The following is a 21,590-nucleotide window of genomic DNA, read 5'->3' as shown; positions in this document are numbered from 1 at the left end:
ATCAGAAGCTGTTCTGCGAACACAAACTCTGCAATATATGTTTAAAGAGATTTAACATGTCATTCGAGCCGATAAAGATACATATTAATATCTTTTCGATAAAGAAAACAGTTGATTTAATCAAACCACATATATTCAGTTAATGGCATTTTACACGAACATGCATCTAACATTATAACGTGCTTGTTGGTTCTGCATACCTACGTTATGGATGTTGAATTTTATATATTTCAAATACATTTTAATACCAGAAGCTATGAATTGCTCACAGAACGTTTTTTCTTCTGATCCTGGCGAAGCCGACTTAAGCAAACGTATGCAAATGACCTTCATAGGAACGTTGTTGTTGCGAAAGATAACGCGATATTAAATACGATTTCAGTGCACAGCTATTTAATATCTTACACTATAAATATGATTGTAATGCGCAATATATTGCTGTTAACGCCACAATGACCGCTTCATTTAACAAAGTAACAACGTGAAATACGAGAAAAAACATGCATTTATTAAAGAAGTTGCGTTGTTATATCAGATTTGTTTAAAGAAGCATGTTCGTAATAAATAAAATACTAACAATGTGCAATACTCAGAGATGATGTTCCTCTTTCAAATGTCGCTTTTGTGAATTATTTTATCAGACAGGTTTGTAAATAAACGATGATGTAGCAACTTTAAATATTCGCTAAAATAAAATTGTAGAAATATGACTTATTTAACTACGAATATATTATAATGAGCAATCTGTTTGCAAGTTCCTATATCATTTTAGTATTATCACAAATGTAATAAAATACTGGTAAATTTTAAGGAACACAAGTTAAGTTGTACAACCAAATTGATCTTTTTTAAATTAATCAAATATTTATTTAAATGTATGTACAAGTATTCAATGGGTAAGTGAGATACTTTGGAAATTGCAAACAATCGATTATTTAGGTAAGCTTGATTCAGAAAAGCTTAAGCAGACAATTAACTCAACACACAATATGGTTGTATTTAAATTGCACTTTGCTTCACTCAACTCCCAATGTCTTAAGCACAATCAGGGGATGTATGACCGTGCTATTTTAAATGTGGGAAATAAGCATGATTGAAATTATTTTCTTGCGAGTATGGCCCAAAATCCTAAGCGCATTAAACTCTATGGTCCTGTTGAGATGAAGCGTAACACATCTCATGCTTTGAATAATGATCTTTGAATGCTCTGTGCAATTGTCGTGTCTTGTTATCTCAGAATTTCAAAATCATATATTGCTAGACAGAGCCTTCTCTATTCCGTCATATTTAACACCAGTATTTGCAAAGCATGCATATTTGTTTGCAACAATATAGATAGGTGCCGTACTTTCAATATGATTTTTTGTCAATACCATAGAAATTTCTTCCACAAATGGGATGCCATTTGTTACTCTGGTTAAGCCGATTTATGCAAATGAATGCAAATTACCTTCATGACTTCGTTGTTGTTGCGATAGATCACGCGATATTTAATCTCAACATTATAGTTGAACAGCGTAATGTTGAAATCATTGTCTTGTGATGCAAACACATATTATTTTGAAATAAAATATCAGTCTGTGTTATTCTGGCTTGTATTGCATCTATGTGTTGTGGTTTAATGTCTGAACGTTGTTTTGTACATATATAGGTTTAAAACAGACCGTTTGGGTACATGTGATCTTGCACCCGAAGTGGGGCTTTACCATTTAGTTAACTTGCGATCCCTTGGGTACACAAACAATATTAAATAGCCGTATACAGCTGCTTCAAAACTTGAATATAGCATGGACGAAAAAGATATAGTTTACTTTAAAACGTTAAGTAAAGATGTCGAGTGCAATATTTTACAGTTTAACATAAAAAGTAAGGTCATACCAATCAGTTTAAGATTCTTTGATTTTGCATAATTGTAAATATGTCTGACCTCCTGAATCAAAATAATACGAACAGTGTGCTCAAAGAGAACTTTTTGTCCGTCTTTGGTTGTCGTCTTCCATTATTCGTTACCTGTTCAAACATTAAACAAAATCCCCTTCGCAATGAAAGAAAGAATCGATAATTATGAATACAACACGAACACTATATTTATATGTTCCGATTTAAACATGTAATAAACCATCTTCGAGCTCGATAGCAGTTGTCTTAAGCAGGACTAAAGATGACCTGTCCATAACAAAGTTATTGGATGGATATTCAAATTGCGACGTTTGAACAAGTAATGATATTGTTAAGTAACTATCAACGGAATAGACTTGCACGTCCTCTTAAGAATGAAATACAAACAGAAAATTGCACTTTGGATATTTTACCATATCCGGTGGATACTTAAGCTCAATATATGATTTCAGCCGGTTTATAATAGTACTTGATTCCGATCACCGACGCAATATGTAGAATGATCAAGTGGTGTAATTGCTAGCTTAAAATATGACCATCATGCAATTAAACTCTTAATGACTTCCCGTTAACATTTCGTTAAATGGATGTTTTTAGAAGTTTACTGCAATCGGACGTAACTACTATGACTAAAGTTTGATTATGATGTTGACGCTTGTGCATTTACGATAACGATCCCCATTAAACGCCTCAAGTCTAGCTGATACAATTTTAATATATATATTCCGTGGAATCATCTTTATGAAATATCATTTTTACTTGTTTAAGATAGCCAGTGCTTGAGAGGAATAAGATAGTAAGTGATTTAGGCATTTTATATCTGTAAACGTAAAGGTCACCGTTGAAATAATAAATCGAGAAGTAATTCATAAGAAATCGTGTTTTCAAAAGCAACATAGTCGCGTTATATGTATTGCTTAATAACCTTAGCAGCATTCTCATCAGTTTATTTTTACACATCAAAAGTAATTATTAAAACACTTATGGCATGTTGTAACACATGCTCCATTACCAGTACAATAACTATGAAAAAATGCGTGTATTATAGTTGCGATATCACAGAAGCATAATTGTGAATATTATGCCGATCACAAGTAATGTCGGGACGAATTCAGACTAAGTATGGCATGCATAGTATCGCGTATGACATTTCGTCATAAAGAAACATCTCGTAAAATGACTTTCAAATTATATCAAATATGTACTAAGACGACCGACATAAAGCTGTGTATGATTTCCCGCAAAAAAGGAGAACGGTGATTTTCACCTGCGCAATGATTTCGAATGAAGATATTTTGCATACCTGCTTTTGTTAAAATAATGTTATACAATTTATGCGCAAGACAACAATGATGTTAAAATATCGAAAGTGTATGTATTGTTTTTATATTAGAATGTTTTAAAACATAGTATACTTTATAATCAATTCGTCAACGATGCTTTACTAATTTAGTGCGTACACGATAATGCGTTCAAACAATACTTTCACTATTAAATCGAGCGAATCCTTATGCGAAGAAGCTATATAAGTTGTAATATATTTGTATGGTTGCAATACATCGATTCATCGCCCATAATTAGATTCACGATTGCAACGACACTAGTTTCCCATTATATGGACATAGGAACTTCTAAGAAAATACTCGTATTCATAGATGGCGATTATTCAGTTTTATGGCATAAGATATGCACAAATATAAGTTAATTGAATTGGTGAATTCAAATCACATCGGTTGTGTTAGCAAATACTATATCAACAACAAAGTAATAACACTCTTGATTGCGTAATACGATTTATGGGTAAGGATAATTTAATCGATATATTGCCTACGGTAGAAAAAAAAGACGATGCCACCTGCTTCCTCCCGTCGAGACCACGACCAATATGATTGTTGCATAAAACGAACGAGTATAGAATTAAATATACGTTTATACTATAAGTATGGGTTTAATTTCAGCTATTCATTGCGTTAGCCTTAATGAGAATCGTTTTACCGTCATAAATCGGATGTGGGAATACACGAAGAAACCAGACTAATTAAGAACTATATCCCCCTTAATGTGAACATTCAGCACACGAAATGCGCGAGTAATTATTCAAATTACTTTATATTGGAAGCAAAGTATCTATAGTCAGATCTAGGGGATACTAAATAATCATTAACTTAACTTAACTGTACATTTGTTAGTTTACCCAATTAGACGAAAACAATCTCCGTTCTATCTTGATAATCTGTTTAAAGAATCAATTCTCCACCGATACTGTTAGAATACTAGTTTCCACCCCATGATAATCTTGGTATTAAAATGTCTATGGGAAATAACTTAACAAATCCCTCAAAATGTGTATATGAAAGCTATCGAATTGCGAGTGACGTTCCAGCAGGAATTTTGTATCATTTATTTATTTCTAATTGTGCTTTCAGACAGATTGCGTGTTAGGCGAGAAAATTACAATTGTAGGGAAACAAAATTATAATTGTTATTGCTTTTATACATATTTCACCAAAGACACGCAAACATGAATCAAGTAGACAATAAAAGTATTTCTTGCATACTTGTGCAATTTTAAATATCTGTTTGGAATAATTTGAAGTGGTCAATTTCAGACACGTTTAGGAAACAAGAAGGCGTCTAATATTAAATTGCAAAATTAAATTAAATGAATACGAAGATATTTATGCAATTGCTTATATGTACTTAATTTTAAAAGTTTATTACATTTGCAAGAATGAATTAGAAAACATCGTAAGAGAGTGTTTCATGCTTTTTATGACAATGAAGCTGCTATCTACATCCTAGCTGCACACATAGATATGTTTTCTTACTTGACCGTTGTTGTACGATTGTAGATCGTATAGATAAAGCAAAAGGTTCAAAATATGGTGAACCGATCCATCAGTTGTTTTGCATCATGTATTATGTACTATGTATTAACTTTAATTATAACATTTCAAGTTTTATTGTTTTAATGGTTGTTTTGTAAAAAAGAACAATATGTACAAATTACGATCAGAGTCCGAGCAGTTTTACCATGCTACATCACAGGAATCAGTCACTCGATTTGTATATGATTAAATGGATATTATGTATTGGGGTTCAGGAAAAAGGACATTCGGAGTTAAACTGTTTTTATCTAAAATTGAATCGTAAAAAATCGTGTGTAATATAATGGTATACGTGTTATTTTATGATGATTTGGTTTAATAGTATTGGAATAATACGATTGCAGCGATTACGCTATATTTTATCACATATTACAAATAACTAGAGGCGCAAGCTAATTTTAATTATATTAGTTACAAACGACTGTATCTACATAGGATAAAAGCAAGAAAATTAAGTGACTAACTTTTCTGTCGTCTTGTATTTCACGACTGGAAGTGATGCAATAAATATATTAGCAGAAAAAATAATAAATATTTGTTTTAAGGATAAATCGTAACCGGCATATGCCATAATGTAGTAAAACAGTGCAGTCTATAAACGAATTTTCCGGAAAGAAAGAGCATGGGCACCATCATTTTGAGATCTGTTATACAAAACAAGGTAAATTTATTTTTAACTTTTCAAGACGATCCTGGTGTTGCATGTGTTATGACTACATATAATCTAATGATTTAATCTTGCCAATAGAAGTCTGATTGTTATAACTAAATATCTGTTCAAAATTGTATGTCATGTTTGCTTATCTGTCAACAGTGCAATTGTTGTTTCATCAACATTTTGCATAATGTTCTTATATTTAAGATGTTAATTGAATTAAAATGCTTCAGGGTCATTTCAATATTCCGTTTAGGAAGTAAACAATCCTGATTTCTTTGCTGCAGTAAGCTATGCCCTATGCGGCTTAGACTTACCTTGGTGAGACCCTTTAAATGCTTGAACTGTTTATTCTGGCATTACGTCACATATGTTATAGGGCCAATACCTTAAATTAAATGCTTATGGACCATAACGTATCGTTTACTAAATGCATGTGGCATTTAATGTGTTTTAAAAATGAGGCAAGTTTTACTGCCAAACTGAATTCTCGTTTTTAATATATACTTTGAATAAAATTACGTGTTTCCTGAGTTAACAAATGAGTTATGACCTTTGTTGATCGTACACATTCTTGGTTAAGCTTTTGAACGTTATGTGATATATCCCTTACCAATTCAATGAATCCTTTGTGAAAAACTTTGTATGCATTTCTGCTATACTCTTTTGAGCAATAAACTGCAATTATAATACGGTTTCAACAATCATTTCAGAGCATGCAGACTAGCAGCCAATTATTCTGTTCAGCTGGTCGATGAAGCTGCTCTCCTAACTGCCCGAATGCGTTTGTTGTCTGGATTTTCTGCAGACACTACTGAGTTTTATACACTTTTAACAATTTACTAATTACTAGTAAAAAAACAAGCTATCGTTTTGCTTTCGTTTCAACTTTACAAAAAACGTTGTTGAAGAATTACACATGACTTCTAAAAGTATGCTTTTATTTTATATATTCTGCAGTAATCTGCTTTTTTTATGAGAATCCCAAGAAAAGGATGAAGAAAAGTACTGGACTTTCCAGTACACGTGAACAGTTTAAAGTATGTTAAGTCATACAATAATGCCACTTTTATCCTTACACATATAGTGTAAATATACTTTCAACATTTTCACGTCCCCCACCACTATAGTGGGTGGCATATTGTTTTACCCTGTTTGTTGGTTTGTTGCTTTGTTGCTTTGTTTGCGCCAATTTTAACATTTGCCATGACTTTTGCAATATTGAAGATAGACTAGACCTCATATTTGGCATGCATGTGTATCTCATGGAGCTGCACATTTTGAGTGGTGAAAGATTAAGGTCAAGGTCAGCCTTCAAGGTCAACGGTCAAATATATGGGTAACAATCGCTCATTTAATGTACACTTTTGCAATATTGAAGATAGCAACTTGATATTTGGCATGCATGTGTATCTCATGGAGCTGCACATTTTGAGTGGTGAAAGGTCAAAGTCATCCTTCAAGGTCAAATGTTAAATATATGGGGACATAGTGTTTGACAAACGCATCGCTTGTTAAAGTTTAATTTGCTGTGTAATAGTGACTATTGTAACATTATTTGTAAAAATAAACAAAATAAATATCTCAATTTCAATGCTAATCTGGTATTGATTTAAATGCAAAATTTGTTTGTCTGTTCCTCTGTTTTGACATTGATAAAATATATAAGTATATATGCTGTACTTATAGATATTTAATAAAACAATATAAAAACACTGTTATCTTTTTATATATTTTACGAGAACAGTTTTCGACGCTGATTTCAGAAACAGTAACGTCATATTAACGGGTTTTCTGTATTGTTCCATTACAGTAAATTTTGCGGTTTTACGGAAACTGTCATGTCAGCTGCTTTCATGTTTCAATACTTGTCCCTTTTAAGTGACGTGGTAATCAATTATGGACTGCGAAATATAATTTCGGACTTATTTATTTTGTGGTTTGTATATTGATTGTGCTAGAACATTATCAGGCCCGCGGAGAAACCGCATCTGTTGACATTGTAGTGTCGTTAATTGATAATGTTCTTGTGATGTTCACACAATTGATAACACTATCGACTCATCTGTTTGTTTAGCTGCCTACATAATGTTTAAACTCCGCGCATAATAACACATGTTTGAGTTCCTCTTTTGTGTTTAGATTGTTCCTGTCCTGTTAACAAACTTTTACACTTATACTGTAGAAAGTACTTCATGCGATTAAATTTCTGATGTTGAATTCATCTAAAAACCTTGGGCATCATGAATTAAAACAAAAAACAAACACAACGCATCTCAAGCAGTTAGTGCAATTGTAATGGTAATGGTGTAAGGATTTTTCATAAACAGTATTCCTTTCTCATTGAGATTTGCATTTAATGGTTCGAACAAAATCAAAAGCTGTGTGATAAACAATACAAACACATCACCGCACTAAAACATCATTTCTTTGGAATGCGTGCTGTTGTTAATGATTCCATTTAACAGCTGCTTCGGCAAATCCTACAGTTATCACAGATACTATTATTTAATAAGATATCATATTTCATTTTAGCACAGGCATTGCAAAGGAGGACTCATGTCTTTAATCTACTTACTCAAATAATTAAAACTCTTATACATTACTTTGCTTTTGCAACAAAACTCAATTGTTAAGGTACTTGAATTCGTTCTATATACTACAGTTAGATGAATAAAATTTCCATCTTACGAAGAAGTTAAGAGCATATAATGCTATAATGAGAGGTACATTTTACTCTTGTACTTGTTTTCTAACAGTAACATCCCTTTACGGTAAACAATCAATTAAAATAATTAGACATAAACATCAATATTCGTATTTCCCATTATATGCTACTGTGTACGACGTTCTTTTTTATATTTTTTCTTCGCATTTGTCATAATGTTTTGGTATTGTGAATACAAATCTAAATATATGACAAAACATTATTAAAAGTGAGAATTATCCGAAATTCATTCAACCTATGTATTATTCTGAACCATTTGTTACAAACTTCAATGCCAATAAAATATATATCGATCAAGCTACATGTATATTGTTTTTATTTTTTGCATACATAAATTATATATGCATACTGATTTATAAGATGTAACACGTAAACTTATAAGCATACAAGCTAACAATTGATGTTATATCCCCGCGGAAAACTATGAACTTATCAATATCTAGTCATCACGCCGGTAATGCGGATACTTTGATAGCAGATGGTTCTTCGATAACAGAGAGCAATAAAAGACACGCGCTAGAGGGGAGTTTTTCAGTTTTTTCGCATTTATGTTCTGTTCATTTGTTTTTCAGACACGGGGCATTTTTGGTTGATTATATATTAAATAAAAAACGATAAAATTCGATCGATAATCTTCATGAATTGGGTGATCAGTACATATTTCAACTAAATAAAAATATTTGGAAATAAACCAAGAACTTGCTTAGTTTACGAAATAAAAGATCAATATATCCCTTAATGCTACAACATGTTATTTTTTAGTTTACTTACGTATTTGAGAAATTTTTAATGTTTAAAGAGTCGGATACCAAATTTGTATGGGCACTTCTTGTACCGATCATCTCAATGATAATGGCACTTATATTTCCAATCAAACTTTTTACCAGATATAACACACTCTTCTAAGTAAATCAGATATGCAGAATTCGCTGTTGAGTACTGTTCAAGAAAGCCGACAATTCATACACATGTATGTACTGAACTAATTAAACATATTACCTAAACAATTTTTATCACTTTGGAATATAATTGGGAATTTGTATACATATTAAAGATAAATGTGAAACTAATTCGATATGTCTGATGCGAAGAGTCTATATGACCATATAGATTTCAGTTTTCGAGTCATCCAACCGCCGGATCTCGCATAGTATACGAGCTTAAACAATTTTAACTAACGCTATTTGTAGCGAAGCAGTTGATCTAAAGCTTATAGAAGTTCATGTATGTTCTCATATAGGCACTGAGGCCATTTACTTATATATTAGGTAGCATGTCATGAATCATCACTCTGCTAAAACTGCTACTTAGAGTTAAATATAAGCAGTGATGACGGTCCGAAATTCTTTTAACTCAACCAATAAAGTGATTTAGGGTCATGCGAATCGCACTTCGAGCGTACGTAATCATTGCGTAAAAGTCAGTGCTCCCTACAAGCAGAGCTCAATATAAATGGAGTTTTTGAATGTAAATGGAGTTTTCGATTATCTCATTCATGTTGTGGCTACGCATGAGTATCATCTTAATGATGCGATTCTATCGAGCATCAACGACGACATATGTTTTATGAAGTACAAAGGTGTATTTGCCTCTAAAAGACCCCATTCGCTCCCGTTGTTTAGAGTCTTGCTATAAGTAAAATTAAACACGATCGTGTTGTTCCACATGATTCGTTGTATTTCCATTTCTCTGAATCACAAGTTACAACTACAAACAAGCATTTTAATCCTTTTGTTCGAAAAAAAGGAATTATAATATTAAAAGTAGTCATGAATAGTAATGTGATTTTTGGAAACGAACAATGCCATTTGTTATAGTTCACGTGTGTGTGTTATAATGTTATGCTTAGATTCCCAATGTGTAACGCATGACTATGCACATTGATTCATACTTCAAAATGTTTGTAAAGAACATCCATACTATACATAACTGCATTTCAGGTAGAAGATAAAACTCGGTTACTATATTTTGGAAAGGAACTTGCCCACATACTGATTCATTGTTTGAATTGTGTCTGGAAACGCCTCAAAATGCATGTTGTTAACTCCCGTTTATCATTACTTTCAGTTAACGAATCAGACGCAGTATTGTGACTGTCTGACAAACTGCCAGCGTGACGGAATTGCTGATAGTTCACCACAAATGAAATGTGAGACATTATAATTCGGATATATATTCAGGCAATAACACCAATATTTTAGACAGATTCTCCTCTACCTCGTCTGCAAATCGGGAAAATTGTTACAAAAGATCGATATCGCCGATGTAATCATCAAAGACCTTCACACCAACCCATACTCGTTAAATGCCGTCAACACGATGTGTCGTCTTAGACACGGCACATGCCAGCAATCATTGTGAATAATTGAAGAAGCATTATTAATCAAATTGTATCGTGAGGATGAAACGACCAACCCTTTAAGTGTAAAAAGGTACAATATTGTATAAACAGCTGCGTTAGTAGATTTTATAATGGATTCATGAAAAGTGTTTGTTTAAAAATATTCCTGTTATAATTCTAGTACTATTCTGTTACGTAACACTTCATTTTTGGGAAACACAATGTCGTCAAACAGCACAAACAGCACCACGGTGCCAGACATTTTGAAAGAGTCCGCTTCATTGACGGTTGTTTTCATCATACTCTACGTTGTCTTGTTTTTCATTGGCTTCAGCGGAAACTCGTTGGTTGTATATATTGTGATGCGTAACAAGGCAATGCAGACCATTACGAACATATTTATAACAAATCTAGCTATTTCAGACATCATGATATGCTTGCTTGCAGTACCTTTCACTCCCCTATCATACTTCATGAACTCGTGGGTATTTGGCGACGGCCTATGTCACATAGTGCCTATGTCGTTGTGCATATGCGTGTTTGTCTCGACCCTGACTTCAACCGCAATTGCGGTGGACAGATATTTTGTCATCGTGTACCCCTTCAAACCACGAATGAAAACATGCGTATGCATACTAATGATTATTGCCATCTGGATAATCTCAATATCCATTTCACTTCCGCTTGGTATATATCAAGTCAATGAAGACACAAATGGAACGAAGACTTGCAAAGAGCATTGGCCCAAGGACCAGGCAAGACAGTTCTTTACCGTCACGAGTTTGGTACTTCAATATATCGTGCCTTGTAGCATTATAACATACTGCTATTCAAAAGTATCACTTGCCCTTCGGAAAAGGTCAAAGTCGAGAATAGGATCCGGAAGCGTTTCCAGGGAGCGCGATGAAATGGAGATACGCCGTAAGCGGAGAACTAATAAAATGTTGATTGCCATGGTGACAATTTTTGTTTGCTGTTGGCTACCATTAAATATGGTGTTATTAGCCAGCGAATATTATAACATATTTCAATTAAAGCCATATTTTTCTTTGATCTTTTTTTTATCGCACGTTATTGCTATGAGCTCCATTATTTATAATCCGTTTCTGTACGCATGGATGAACGATAATTTTAAAAAGGAATTCAAACTGGTGTTACCATGTCTTTATCGACGGAGTAGTGATCGGAATGCAAACGGGAACTTCACGCAGTACACACACGTGGAAACCAACCCGTCTGTCGTGATGAATAAATCGCCACAAAAGGAGAGTAACGGTAATGAAAATGCGAAGAACACTAAAGCATATTTTGAAGCAGAAACTGAGAGGGTACATTTAAACGTTGCGGATGATCATGATAACTCCGATTGAGGGTACCTGGAGACTCATTTGTGATAGGAATAAAATATGTATTTGGATTATTGAATTTTGACTGACTTTTGTTTTGAGATGGCACATCTCCGACTGAATAAGTACCCTAAGAGATGAAGGTTTTGCTGTTTGGACTGCCAGTGATTAAGATTTTAATAAAGTCCATGTATCAATTAATAGTCAGATTATGATATTTTAAACACGTATACAAAGCAGCAGTTTCAGTAAAGTTTTGACACAATTGTGTTGGTTCCTATCTTAATGAGTCTCCGAACAATTGGTTACATGAAAAAAATACAAACTGTTTAGAGCTTGTTTTTCAGTTGTATTATACCTGGAGCTTGATTAAACGTTTGCCTCAGAGGATCGTCAAACAAGCATCATCGATGTTACATGATGAATGTGTTATGGGGTTCGAGGGACTCAACAATTAACAATATGGAACAAGGGACTGATTTTTTCAGATGGAATGTCTAACGAGTATGTAGGAGAGCAATAAAAGGGGTTTAACATGAACAGATATGACGGAGACTTACAATAAAAACAATACATAGACTAATTATATTTAAGTAGTGTAATGATGATACTGTTTAAAGACGTCGTGGAACACACGAGTCAGTGTATTTCATCATAAACGTGTTACGTTTGGATAGTTTTTGGACAATAGTTTTGTTAAACCACTTGGTAAATAAACATGTTATTATTTATCTTTATGCGGGTAAAGATTATTAAAGGACATTTTATAATGGTGTAAACATCTTAATCCATTTGAAATGGCATGTAAATTGCTATGTAACAACTCTAAATTGCCTACATCTAAACTGAAGCAATAAGAGGAAAATTATATTTGAGAAAAGTTTGTGGAAATTTTACTTTTCTTAAAATACTATTTTTTACATTTTTGATGCGAATCACAATTTTATTCCATTGTTCTCAAAATGTTTATTGCCTGTACTAAGGTATTTTTGGTTGTTCTTTATCTATGTTATATAGCATTTCAATATTATTGTGGAATGCGTCCGAAATTAACTCCATTACTAGCACAAGTTTTGAACTACTTTAGTTATGTTATAATACATGTTCTAAGAGGTATGCTTATTGTATGCTAGCATATGTTTTATTTAATCCCTTTTCGCCGTCATTGTTTTACCATGTGAAATGAAATATGTACATTCGTGATCAAAGGGACCAGGACCAGGGATGTTTCAATTTCATATTGTTCATTGAACAAAGTCCTATGCGGTGAAATCACCTATAAAATCCTATATGTAATTCGTTCTTTAACTAAATATGTATATATTCACAACTGTGTACTGTTGAGTGATTGCGTTGATTTACCTTTAACTAACATAAAATAGTAGATAATAAACAATATACAAAACAATGCACGTTCCTTGGTATAATTGGATATTAAACAGGTGAGAACGATGGATTTTCAATTAAAACGAATTTTTGTTTTATTTTCACGTTATATAATCATGTATTTTGCAATTTTTGCGTCTTTGAAATCTGAATTCCTTGGTCCTTGTCATTCACTCTTGCGTTCATGTATATCGTATGACTGTAAATATGTGACATGCTATTCATATAAATATTATGTATTTGTGTGTTTATACTTGTATCAAAAAAGAAAAAATATTTTATTTAATTATATATATTTTACTATAATATCTATTAAGCGATAAATGAACATAAGTTAGCTGACGGGATTAAGGCAACACTTCAATCAAGCTTGTCATTTTTATAGTTATGTTGCCGTAATGAATGCATATACGAGGATAATGTAGTGTTAGTGAATACATGTTGTTGGTTAATAAAGCCCTTTCTGAATCGAACAAGCATTTGTACCCAGAAACCCCCACTTAGTACTGTTTCGTTTCTGAAAGTGAGTTCGTCAAATACATAAAGTGCTTTATGTGATTATTTATTTCGTAGTTTGAAGATATAAAAATGTATAAATAAACATATATATATATATATATATATATATATATATATATATATATATATATATATATATATATATATATATATTATGGAGGAGAGACATATTGTTGTTGTTGGTCGGTTGGTTATTTGGTTAGTCTCTCCAAATTTAGAATCTTACCTATGCCTATATTATTAATGATGGTATATCGAAATTAAGGGAACAGACATACAGATATCAAGAGGACCTATTGCGCAAAAATCCTATTGGAAATCTTATTGGACACTTGTATATAAGATAAATACATACAGTGCACATACATGTCTGTCAGGCCAATAACGTTATTGTATTGCAATCAAGAACCTGACAGCTATATGTAAGTTCATGGTCTCCCGTGGAGCTCAAATGCCATAGGTCGTGTCCGGGATAGTACTCCAATATTTCGATAGATACTGCGAAAATTCAGCTTTATTTGACACACATATCCACCATGATTTAAGAACAATGTGTCACGAGCCGATTGAGGTCATCAGTTGCAAGGAGAACGTAAGCCTCGAAGTTCGCTACGTTTTGTATTTGGTGCACAATTGCGTATACTCCCTGTCCCTGTCCAATGTCCCATTCACATTAATCCTATCTGGTGCAAGCAAATTTAAGTCTTTTAACTTCAAAAACAAATCACACCGCAGCAGCACTCGCTGATCATGTTTCTGCAATTGCAAAACTTAGATCTAATTTACCGTTTTAACATATATACAAACATACTACTTACATCGTATAGTTTCCTTTACATTTTCCTATGTATAGGGATAGTAATGAACCATTGCACTAAACAGGTCATTTAGTTAACTTGACTATAAACCATGAAACAATCCGTCTAATTTGGAATACGTCTTTAGGGAGTTTATGTTTGCGAAAAATAAACAATGTTTACTTTGCGTAATATAACAGATACTTCGGAAAGTAAATATGTCTGACAAGATGCCGATTCTGTTAGTTATTATCTGAAACTCACATGGTAATCCCAATCTTATCCGCACATTTACGAAATGTATCAGGAAAGCAAAATGTATCCGAAATGATTATATGGCGTCAAATCAATTTATCCGAACGTAGTTTTATTATAATGATTTTTCATAATTGACAGTTGTATTTATTTTACCATTTTCAATAAATACAGAATAAAGAGATCTACTGCGTTTAAAAACTGGCAGCATAAGAATAGTGATTATATGATAGAAAAGTTGAAACACTTGTACAGTATATTTCGAAAGAACGCCTGCAAAAGGATACATTTAAATATATATTACATATTCTAACTAATACTGTGCACAATTCTTAGATTTAGTTCGCTCATTTTAACATGGGAAATCGTATTTTATCAAAACAGAATTGACGTGAGTTGATTTATGATAATGATTTGGTATGAGTAACTCACCGGGAATATGGAAGTTATAGCAAAACGGGTTATTATATTATATCAACTTATACTTCATAACTGAGAACAAGTTGGCCACGCATTAATGTCTTAACTAACACCTCATAAGATATACAACTGAGCACATGATTAAAATAAAGATGTAAGAAGGAGATTAAAATTGTGTTACTGTAACACATTAATCGGGTACGTATTTTGTCAATATTGGAGGGGGCATTGGGCATTGACAAATTAGATGTTAATATAAGATAATCATGAATCAAAATTTCATTACAACAATGCATAAAAACAAGATGCCGATTTTATTAAAATCATTTTAGATATCCCTAAAATGCCTGAAGTTAATCATTTAACGTGATTGATATTGTATTTTAGAGTTACAAAAACAAATTCACGCTTGTCATTAAACTTTTAATTTTTGAATGGTGAAATGCAAAAAAACCCAGAATATCACCAGTTTATTATGCAATATACACACCAACTCTTTAACGGACTGCTTTATTTTAAATCGGAAAATATAGACATTCGTAATTATTCCATTAAATAGGCTTACAATGGAAACTCTCATAAAACGAACAGAATAATGTTTACGCGTAGAGTAACATAAATACGCAAAATCAACGAATATTTCGAAATTAAACACGATCGTGTTGTTCCACATGATTCGTTGTATTTCTATTTCTTTGAATCACAAGTTACAACTACAAACAAGCATTTAATCTTTTTGTTCGAAAAAAAAAGAAATTATAATATTAAAAGTAGTCATGAATAGTAATGTGATTTTTGGAAACGAACAATGCCATTTGTTATATTTCACGTGTGTGTGTAATAATGTTATGCTTAGATTCCCAATGTGTAACGCATGACTATGCACATTGATTCATACTTCAAAATGTTTGTAAAGAACATCCATACTATACATAACTGCATTTCAGGTAGAAGATAAAACTCGGTTACTATATTTTGGAAAGGAACTTGCCCACATATTGATTCATTGTTTGAATTGTGTCTGGAAACGCCTCAAAATGCATGTTGTTAACTCCCGTTTATCATTACTTTCAGTTACCGAATCAGACGCAGTATTGTGACTGTCTGACAAACTGCCAGCGTGACGGAATTGCTGATAATGCACCACAAATTAAATGTGAGACATTATAATTCGGATATATATTCAGGCAATAACACCAATGTTTTAGACAGATTCTCCTATACCTCGTCTGCATATCGGGAAAATTGTTACAAAAGATCGATATCGCCGATGTAATCATCAAAGACCTTCCCACCAACCCATACTCGTCAAATGCCGTCAACACGATGTGTCGTCTTAGACACGGCACATGCCAGCAATCATTGTGAATAATTGAAGAAGCATTATTAATCAAATTGTATCGTGAGGATGAAACGACCTACCCTTTAAGTGTAAAAAGGTACAATATTGTATAAACAGCTGCGTTAGTAGATTTTATAATGGATTCATGAAAAGTGTTTGTTTAAAAATATTCCTGTTATAATTCTAGTACTATTCTGTTACGTAACACTTCATTTTTGGGAAACACAATGTCGTCAAACAGCACAAACAGCACCACGGTGCCAGACATTTTGAAAGAGTCCGCTTCATTGACGGTTGTTTTCATCATACTCTACGTTGTCTTGTTTTTCATTGGCTTCAGCGGAAACTCGTTGGTTGTATATATTGTGATGCGTAACAAGGCAATGCAGACCATAACGAACATATTTATAACAAATCTAGCTATTTCAGACATCATGATATGCTTGCTTGCAGTACCTTTCACTCCCCTATCATACTTCATGAACTCGTGGGTATTTGGCGACGGCCTATGTCACATAGTGCCTATGTCGTTGTGCATATGCGTGTTTGTCTCGACCCTGACTTCAACCGCAATTGCGGTGGACAGATATTTTGTCATCGTGTACCCCTTCAAACCACGAATGAAAACATGCGTATGCATACTAATGATTATTGCCATCTGGATAATCTCAATATCCATTTCACTTCCGCTTGGTATATATCAAGTCATTGAAGACACAAATGGAACGAAGACTTGCAAAGAGCATTGGCCCAAGGACCAGGCAAGACAGTTCTTTACCGTCACGAGTTTGGTACTTCAATATATCGTGCCTTGTAGCATTATAACATACTGCTATTCAAAAGTATCACTCGCCCTTCGGAAAAGGTCAAAGTCGAGAATAGGATCCGGAAGCGTTTCCAGGGAGCGCGATGAAATGGAGATACGCCGTAAGCGGAGAACTAATAAAATGTTGATTGCCATGGTGACAATTTTTGTTTGCTGTTGGCTACCATTAAATATGGTTTTATTAGTCGGCGAATATTATAACATATTTCATTCAATGCCATATTTTCCTTTGATCTTTCTTTTATCCCACGTTATTGCTATGAGCTCCATTATTTATAATCCGTTTCTGTACGCATGGATGAACGATAATTTTAAAAAGGAATTCAAACTGGTGTTACCATGTCTTTATCGACGGAGTAGTGATCGGAATGCAAACGGGAACTTCACGCAGTACACACACGTGGAAACCAACCCGTCTGTCGTGATGAATAAATCGCCACAAAAGGAGAGTAACGGTAATGAAAATGCGAAGAACACTAAAGCATATTTTGAAGCAGAAACTGAGAGGGTACATTTAAACGTTGCGGATGACCATGATAACTCCGATTGAGGGTACCTGGAGACTCATTTGTGATAGGAATAAAATATGTATTTGGATTATTGAATTATGACTGACTTTTGTTTTGAGATGGAACATCTCCGCCTGAATGAGTACCCTAAGAGATGAAGGTTTTGCTATTTGGACTGCCAGTGATTAAGATCTTAATAAAGTCCATGTATCAATTAATAGTCAGATTATGATATATTAAAAACGTATTAAAAGCAGCAGTTTCAGTAAAGTATTGACACAATTGTGTTGGTTCCTGTCTTAATGAGTCTCCGAACAATTGGTTACATGAAAAAATACAAACTGTTTTGAGCTTGTTTTTCAGTTGTATTATACCTGGAGCTTGATGAAACGTTTGCCTCTGAGGATCGTCAAACAAGCATCATCGATGTTACGTGATGAATGTGTTACGGGGTTCGAGGGACTCAACAATTAACAATGTGGAACAAGGGACTGATTTTTTCAGATGGAATGTCTTACAAGTATGAAGGAGAACAATAAAAGCGGTTTAACATGAACAGATATGACGGAGACTTACAATAAAAACAATACATAGACTAATTATGTTTAAGTAGTGTAATGATGATACTGTATAAAGACGTGGAACACACGAGTCAGTGTATTTCATCACAAACGTGTTTAGTTTGGATAGTTTTTGGACAACAGTTTTGTTAAACCACTTGGTAAATAAACATGTTATTATTTATCTTTATGCGGGTAAAGATTATTAAAGGACATTTTATAACGGTGTAAACATCTTAATCCATTTGAAATGGCATGTAAGTTGCTATGTAACAACTCTTAATTGCCTACATCTAAACTGAAGCAATAAGAGGTAAATTATAATTGAGAAAAGTTTGTGGAAAATTTACTTTTCTTAAAATACTACTTTTAACATTTATGATGCGAATCACAATTTTATTCCATTGTACTCAAAAATGTTTATTGTCTGTACTAAGGTATTTTTGGCCGTTCTTTATCTATGTTATATTGCATTTCAATTTCATTGTGGAATGCGTCCGAAAAATAATTCCATTACTTGCACAAGTTTTGAACTACTTTAGCTATGTTATAATACATGTTCTAAGAGGTATGCTTATTGTATGCTAGCATATGTTTTATTTAAACCTTTTCGCCGTCATTGTTTTACCATATGAAATAAAATATGTAAATTCGTGATCAAAGGGACCAGGACCAGGGGTGTTTCAATTTCATATTTTTCATTGAGCAAAGTCCTATGCGGTAAAATCACCTATAAAATCCTATATGTAAGCTCGTTCTTTAACCAAATATGTATACATTCACAACTGTGTACTGTTGAGTGATTGCGCTGATTTACCTTTAACTAACATTAAATAGTAGATAATAAACAATATACAAAACAATACACGTTCCTTAGTATAATTGGATATTAAACAGGTGAGAACGGTGGATTTTCAGTTAAAACGAATTTTACTTTTATTTTCACGTTATATAATCATGTATTTTGCACTTTTTGCGTCTTTGAATTCTGAATTCCTTGGTCCTTGTCATTCACTCTTGCGTTCATGTATATCGTATGACTGTAAATATGTGACATGCTTTTCAAATACATATTATTTATTTGTGTGTTTATACTTGTATCAAAAAAGAAAAAAATATTTTATTTAATTATATATATTTTACTATAATATCTATAAAGCGATAAATGAACATAAGTTAGCTGACGGGACGAAGGCAACACTTCAATCAAGATTGTCCTTTTTATAGTTATGTTGCCGTTATGAATGCATATACTAGGATAATGCAGTAGTAGTGAATACATGTTGTTGGTTAATAAAGCCCTTTCTGAATCGAACAAGCATTTGTACCCAGAAACCCCCACTTAGTACTTTTTCGTTTCTGAAAGTGAGTTCGTCAAATACATAAAGTGCTTTATGTGATTATTTATTTCGTGGTTTTAAGATATAAAAAATGTATAAATAAACATATATATATATATATATAGCATGGAGGAGAGACATATTGTTGTTGTTGGTCGGTTGGTTATCTGGTTAGTCTCTCTAAATTTAGAATCTTACCTATACCTATGTTATTAATGATGGTATATCGAAATTAATTGTACATACAAACACATATCAAGAGGACCTATTGCGCAAAAATCCTATAGAATATCTTATTGGACACCTGTATATAAGATAAATACATACAGTGCACGTACATGTCTGTCAGGCCAGTAACGTTATTATATTGCAATCAAGAACCTGACAGCTATATGTTAGTTCATGGTCTCCCGTGGAGCTCAAATGCCATAGGTCGTTTCCGGAGTAGTATTCCAATATTTCGATAGCTACAGCAAAAATCCAGCTTTATTTGACACACATATCCACCATGATTTAAGAACAACGTGTCACGAGCCCATTGAGGTCATCAGTTGCAAGGACAACGTAAGCCTCGAAGTTCGCTACGTTTTGTATTTGGTGCACAATTGCGTATACTCCCTGTCCCTGTCCAAAGCCCCATTCACATTAATCCTATCTGGTGCAAGCAAATTTAAGTCTCTTAACTTGAAAAACAAATCACACCGCAGCAGCACTCGCTGATCATGTTTCTGCAATTGCAAAACTTAGATCTAATTTACCGTTTTAACATATATACAAACATACTACTTACATCGTATAGTTTCCTTTACATTTTCCTATGTATAGGGATAGTAATTAACCATTGCAATAAATGGGTCATAAAGTTAAATTGACTATAAACCATGAAACAATCCGTCTAATTAGGAATACGTCTTTAGGGAGTTTATGGTTGCGAAAAATAAACAATGTTTACTTTGCGTAATATAACAGATACTTCGGAGAGTAAATATGTCTGACAAGATGCCGATTCCGTTAGTTATTATCTGAAACTCACATGGTAATCCCAATCTTATCCGCACATTTACGAAATGTATCAGGAAGGCAAAATGTATCCGAAATGATTATATGGCGTCAAATCAATTTATCCGAACGTAGTTTTATTATAATGATTTTTCATAGTTGACAGTTGTATTTATTTTACTATTTCCAATAAATACAGAGTAAAGATCCACTGCGTTAAAAAACTGGCAGCATAAGAATAGTGATTATATGATAGAAAAGTTTAAACACTAGTACAGGATATTTCGAAAGAACGCCTGCAAAAACGATACATTTAAATATATATTACATATTTTTCCGTCTAACTAATACTGTGCACAATTCTAAGATTTAGTTCGCTCATTTTAACATGGGAAATCGTATCTTATCAAAACAGAAACGACGTGAGTTGATTTATGATAATGATTTGGTATGAGTAACTCACCGGGTGTATGGAAGTAATATTTAAACACACGCGAGCAAAACGGGTTATTATATTATATCAACTTATACTTCATAACTGAGAACAAGTTGGCCACGCATTAATGTCTTAACTAACCTTATAAGATACACAACTGAGCACATTATTAAAATAAAGATGTAAGAAGGAGATTAAAATTTTGTTACTGTAACACATTAATCGGGTACGTATTTTGTCAATATTGGACGGGGCATTGGGCATTGACAAATTAGCTGTTAATATAAGATAATCATGAATCATAATTTCATTACAACAATGCATAAAAAAACAAGATGCAAATG

General features: G+C 33.1%; 1 protein-coding gene across 2 annotated transcripts in view; it reads left to right on the top strand.

Moving 5' to 3' along the window:
* The window catches only part of LOC127858844 (prolactin-releasing peptide receptor-like), a 49,266-nt gene extending 29,339 nt beyond the window's left edge, over positions 1–19,927 (top strand). The window contains exons 3-4 of one of the 2 annotated variants that reach the window (XM_052396170.1): positions 10,238–10,602; positions 16,309–19,927. In XM_052396170.1, the coding sequence (XP_052252130.1) occupies positions 16,804–17,952 (1,149 nt within the window). In that variant the 5' untranslated portion in view covers positions 10,238–10,602; positions 16,309–16,803 and the 3' untranslated portion in view covers positions 17,953–19,927. Of the gene's footprint in view, positions 1–10,237; positions 13,805–16,308 lie in introns of those variants that run through there. The other variant, XM_052396171.1, reaches the window with a different exon arrangement.
* The last annotated feature ends 1,663 nt before the right edge of the window (positions 19,928–21,590 follow it).

Source organism: Dreissena polymorpha, chromosome 14, assembly GCF_020536995.1.
Source record: "Dreissena polymorpha isolate Duluth1 chromosome 14, UMN_Dpol_1.0, whole genome shotgun sequence".
NCBI lineage: Eukaryota > Metazoa > Mollusca > Bivalvia > Myida > Dreissenidae > Dreissena > Dreissena polymorpha.
Note: the sequence above shows the minus strand (reverse complement) of the source record. Positions and strands in the feature narration are given on the sequence as shown.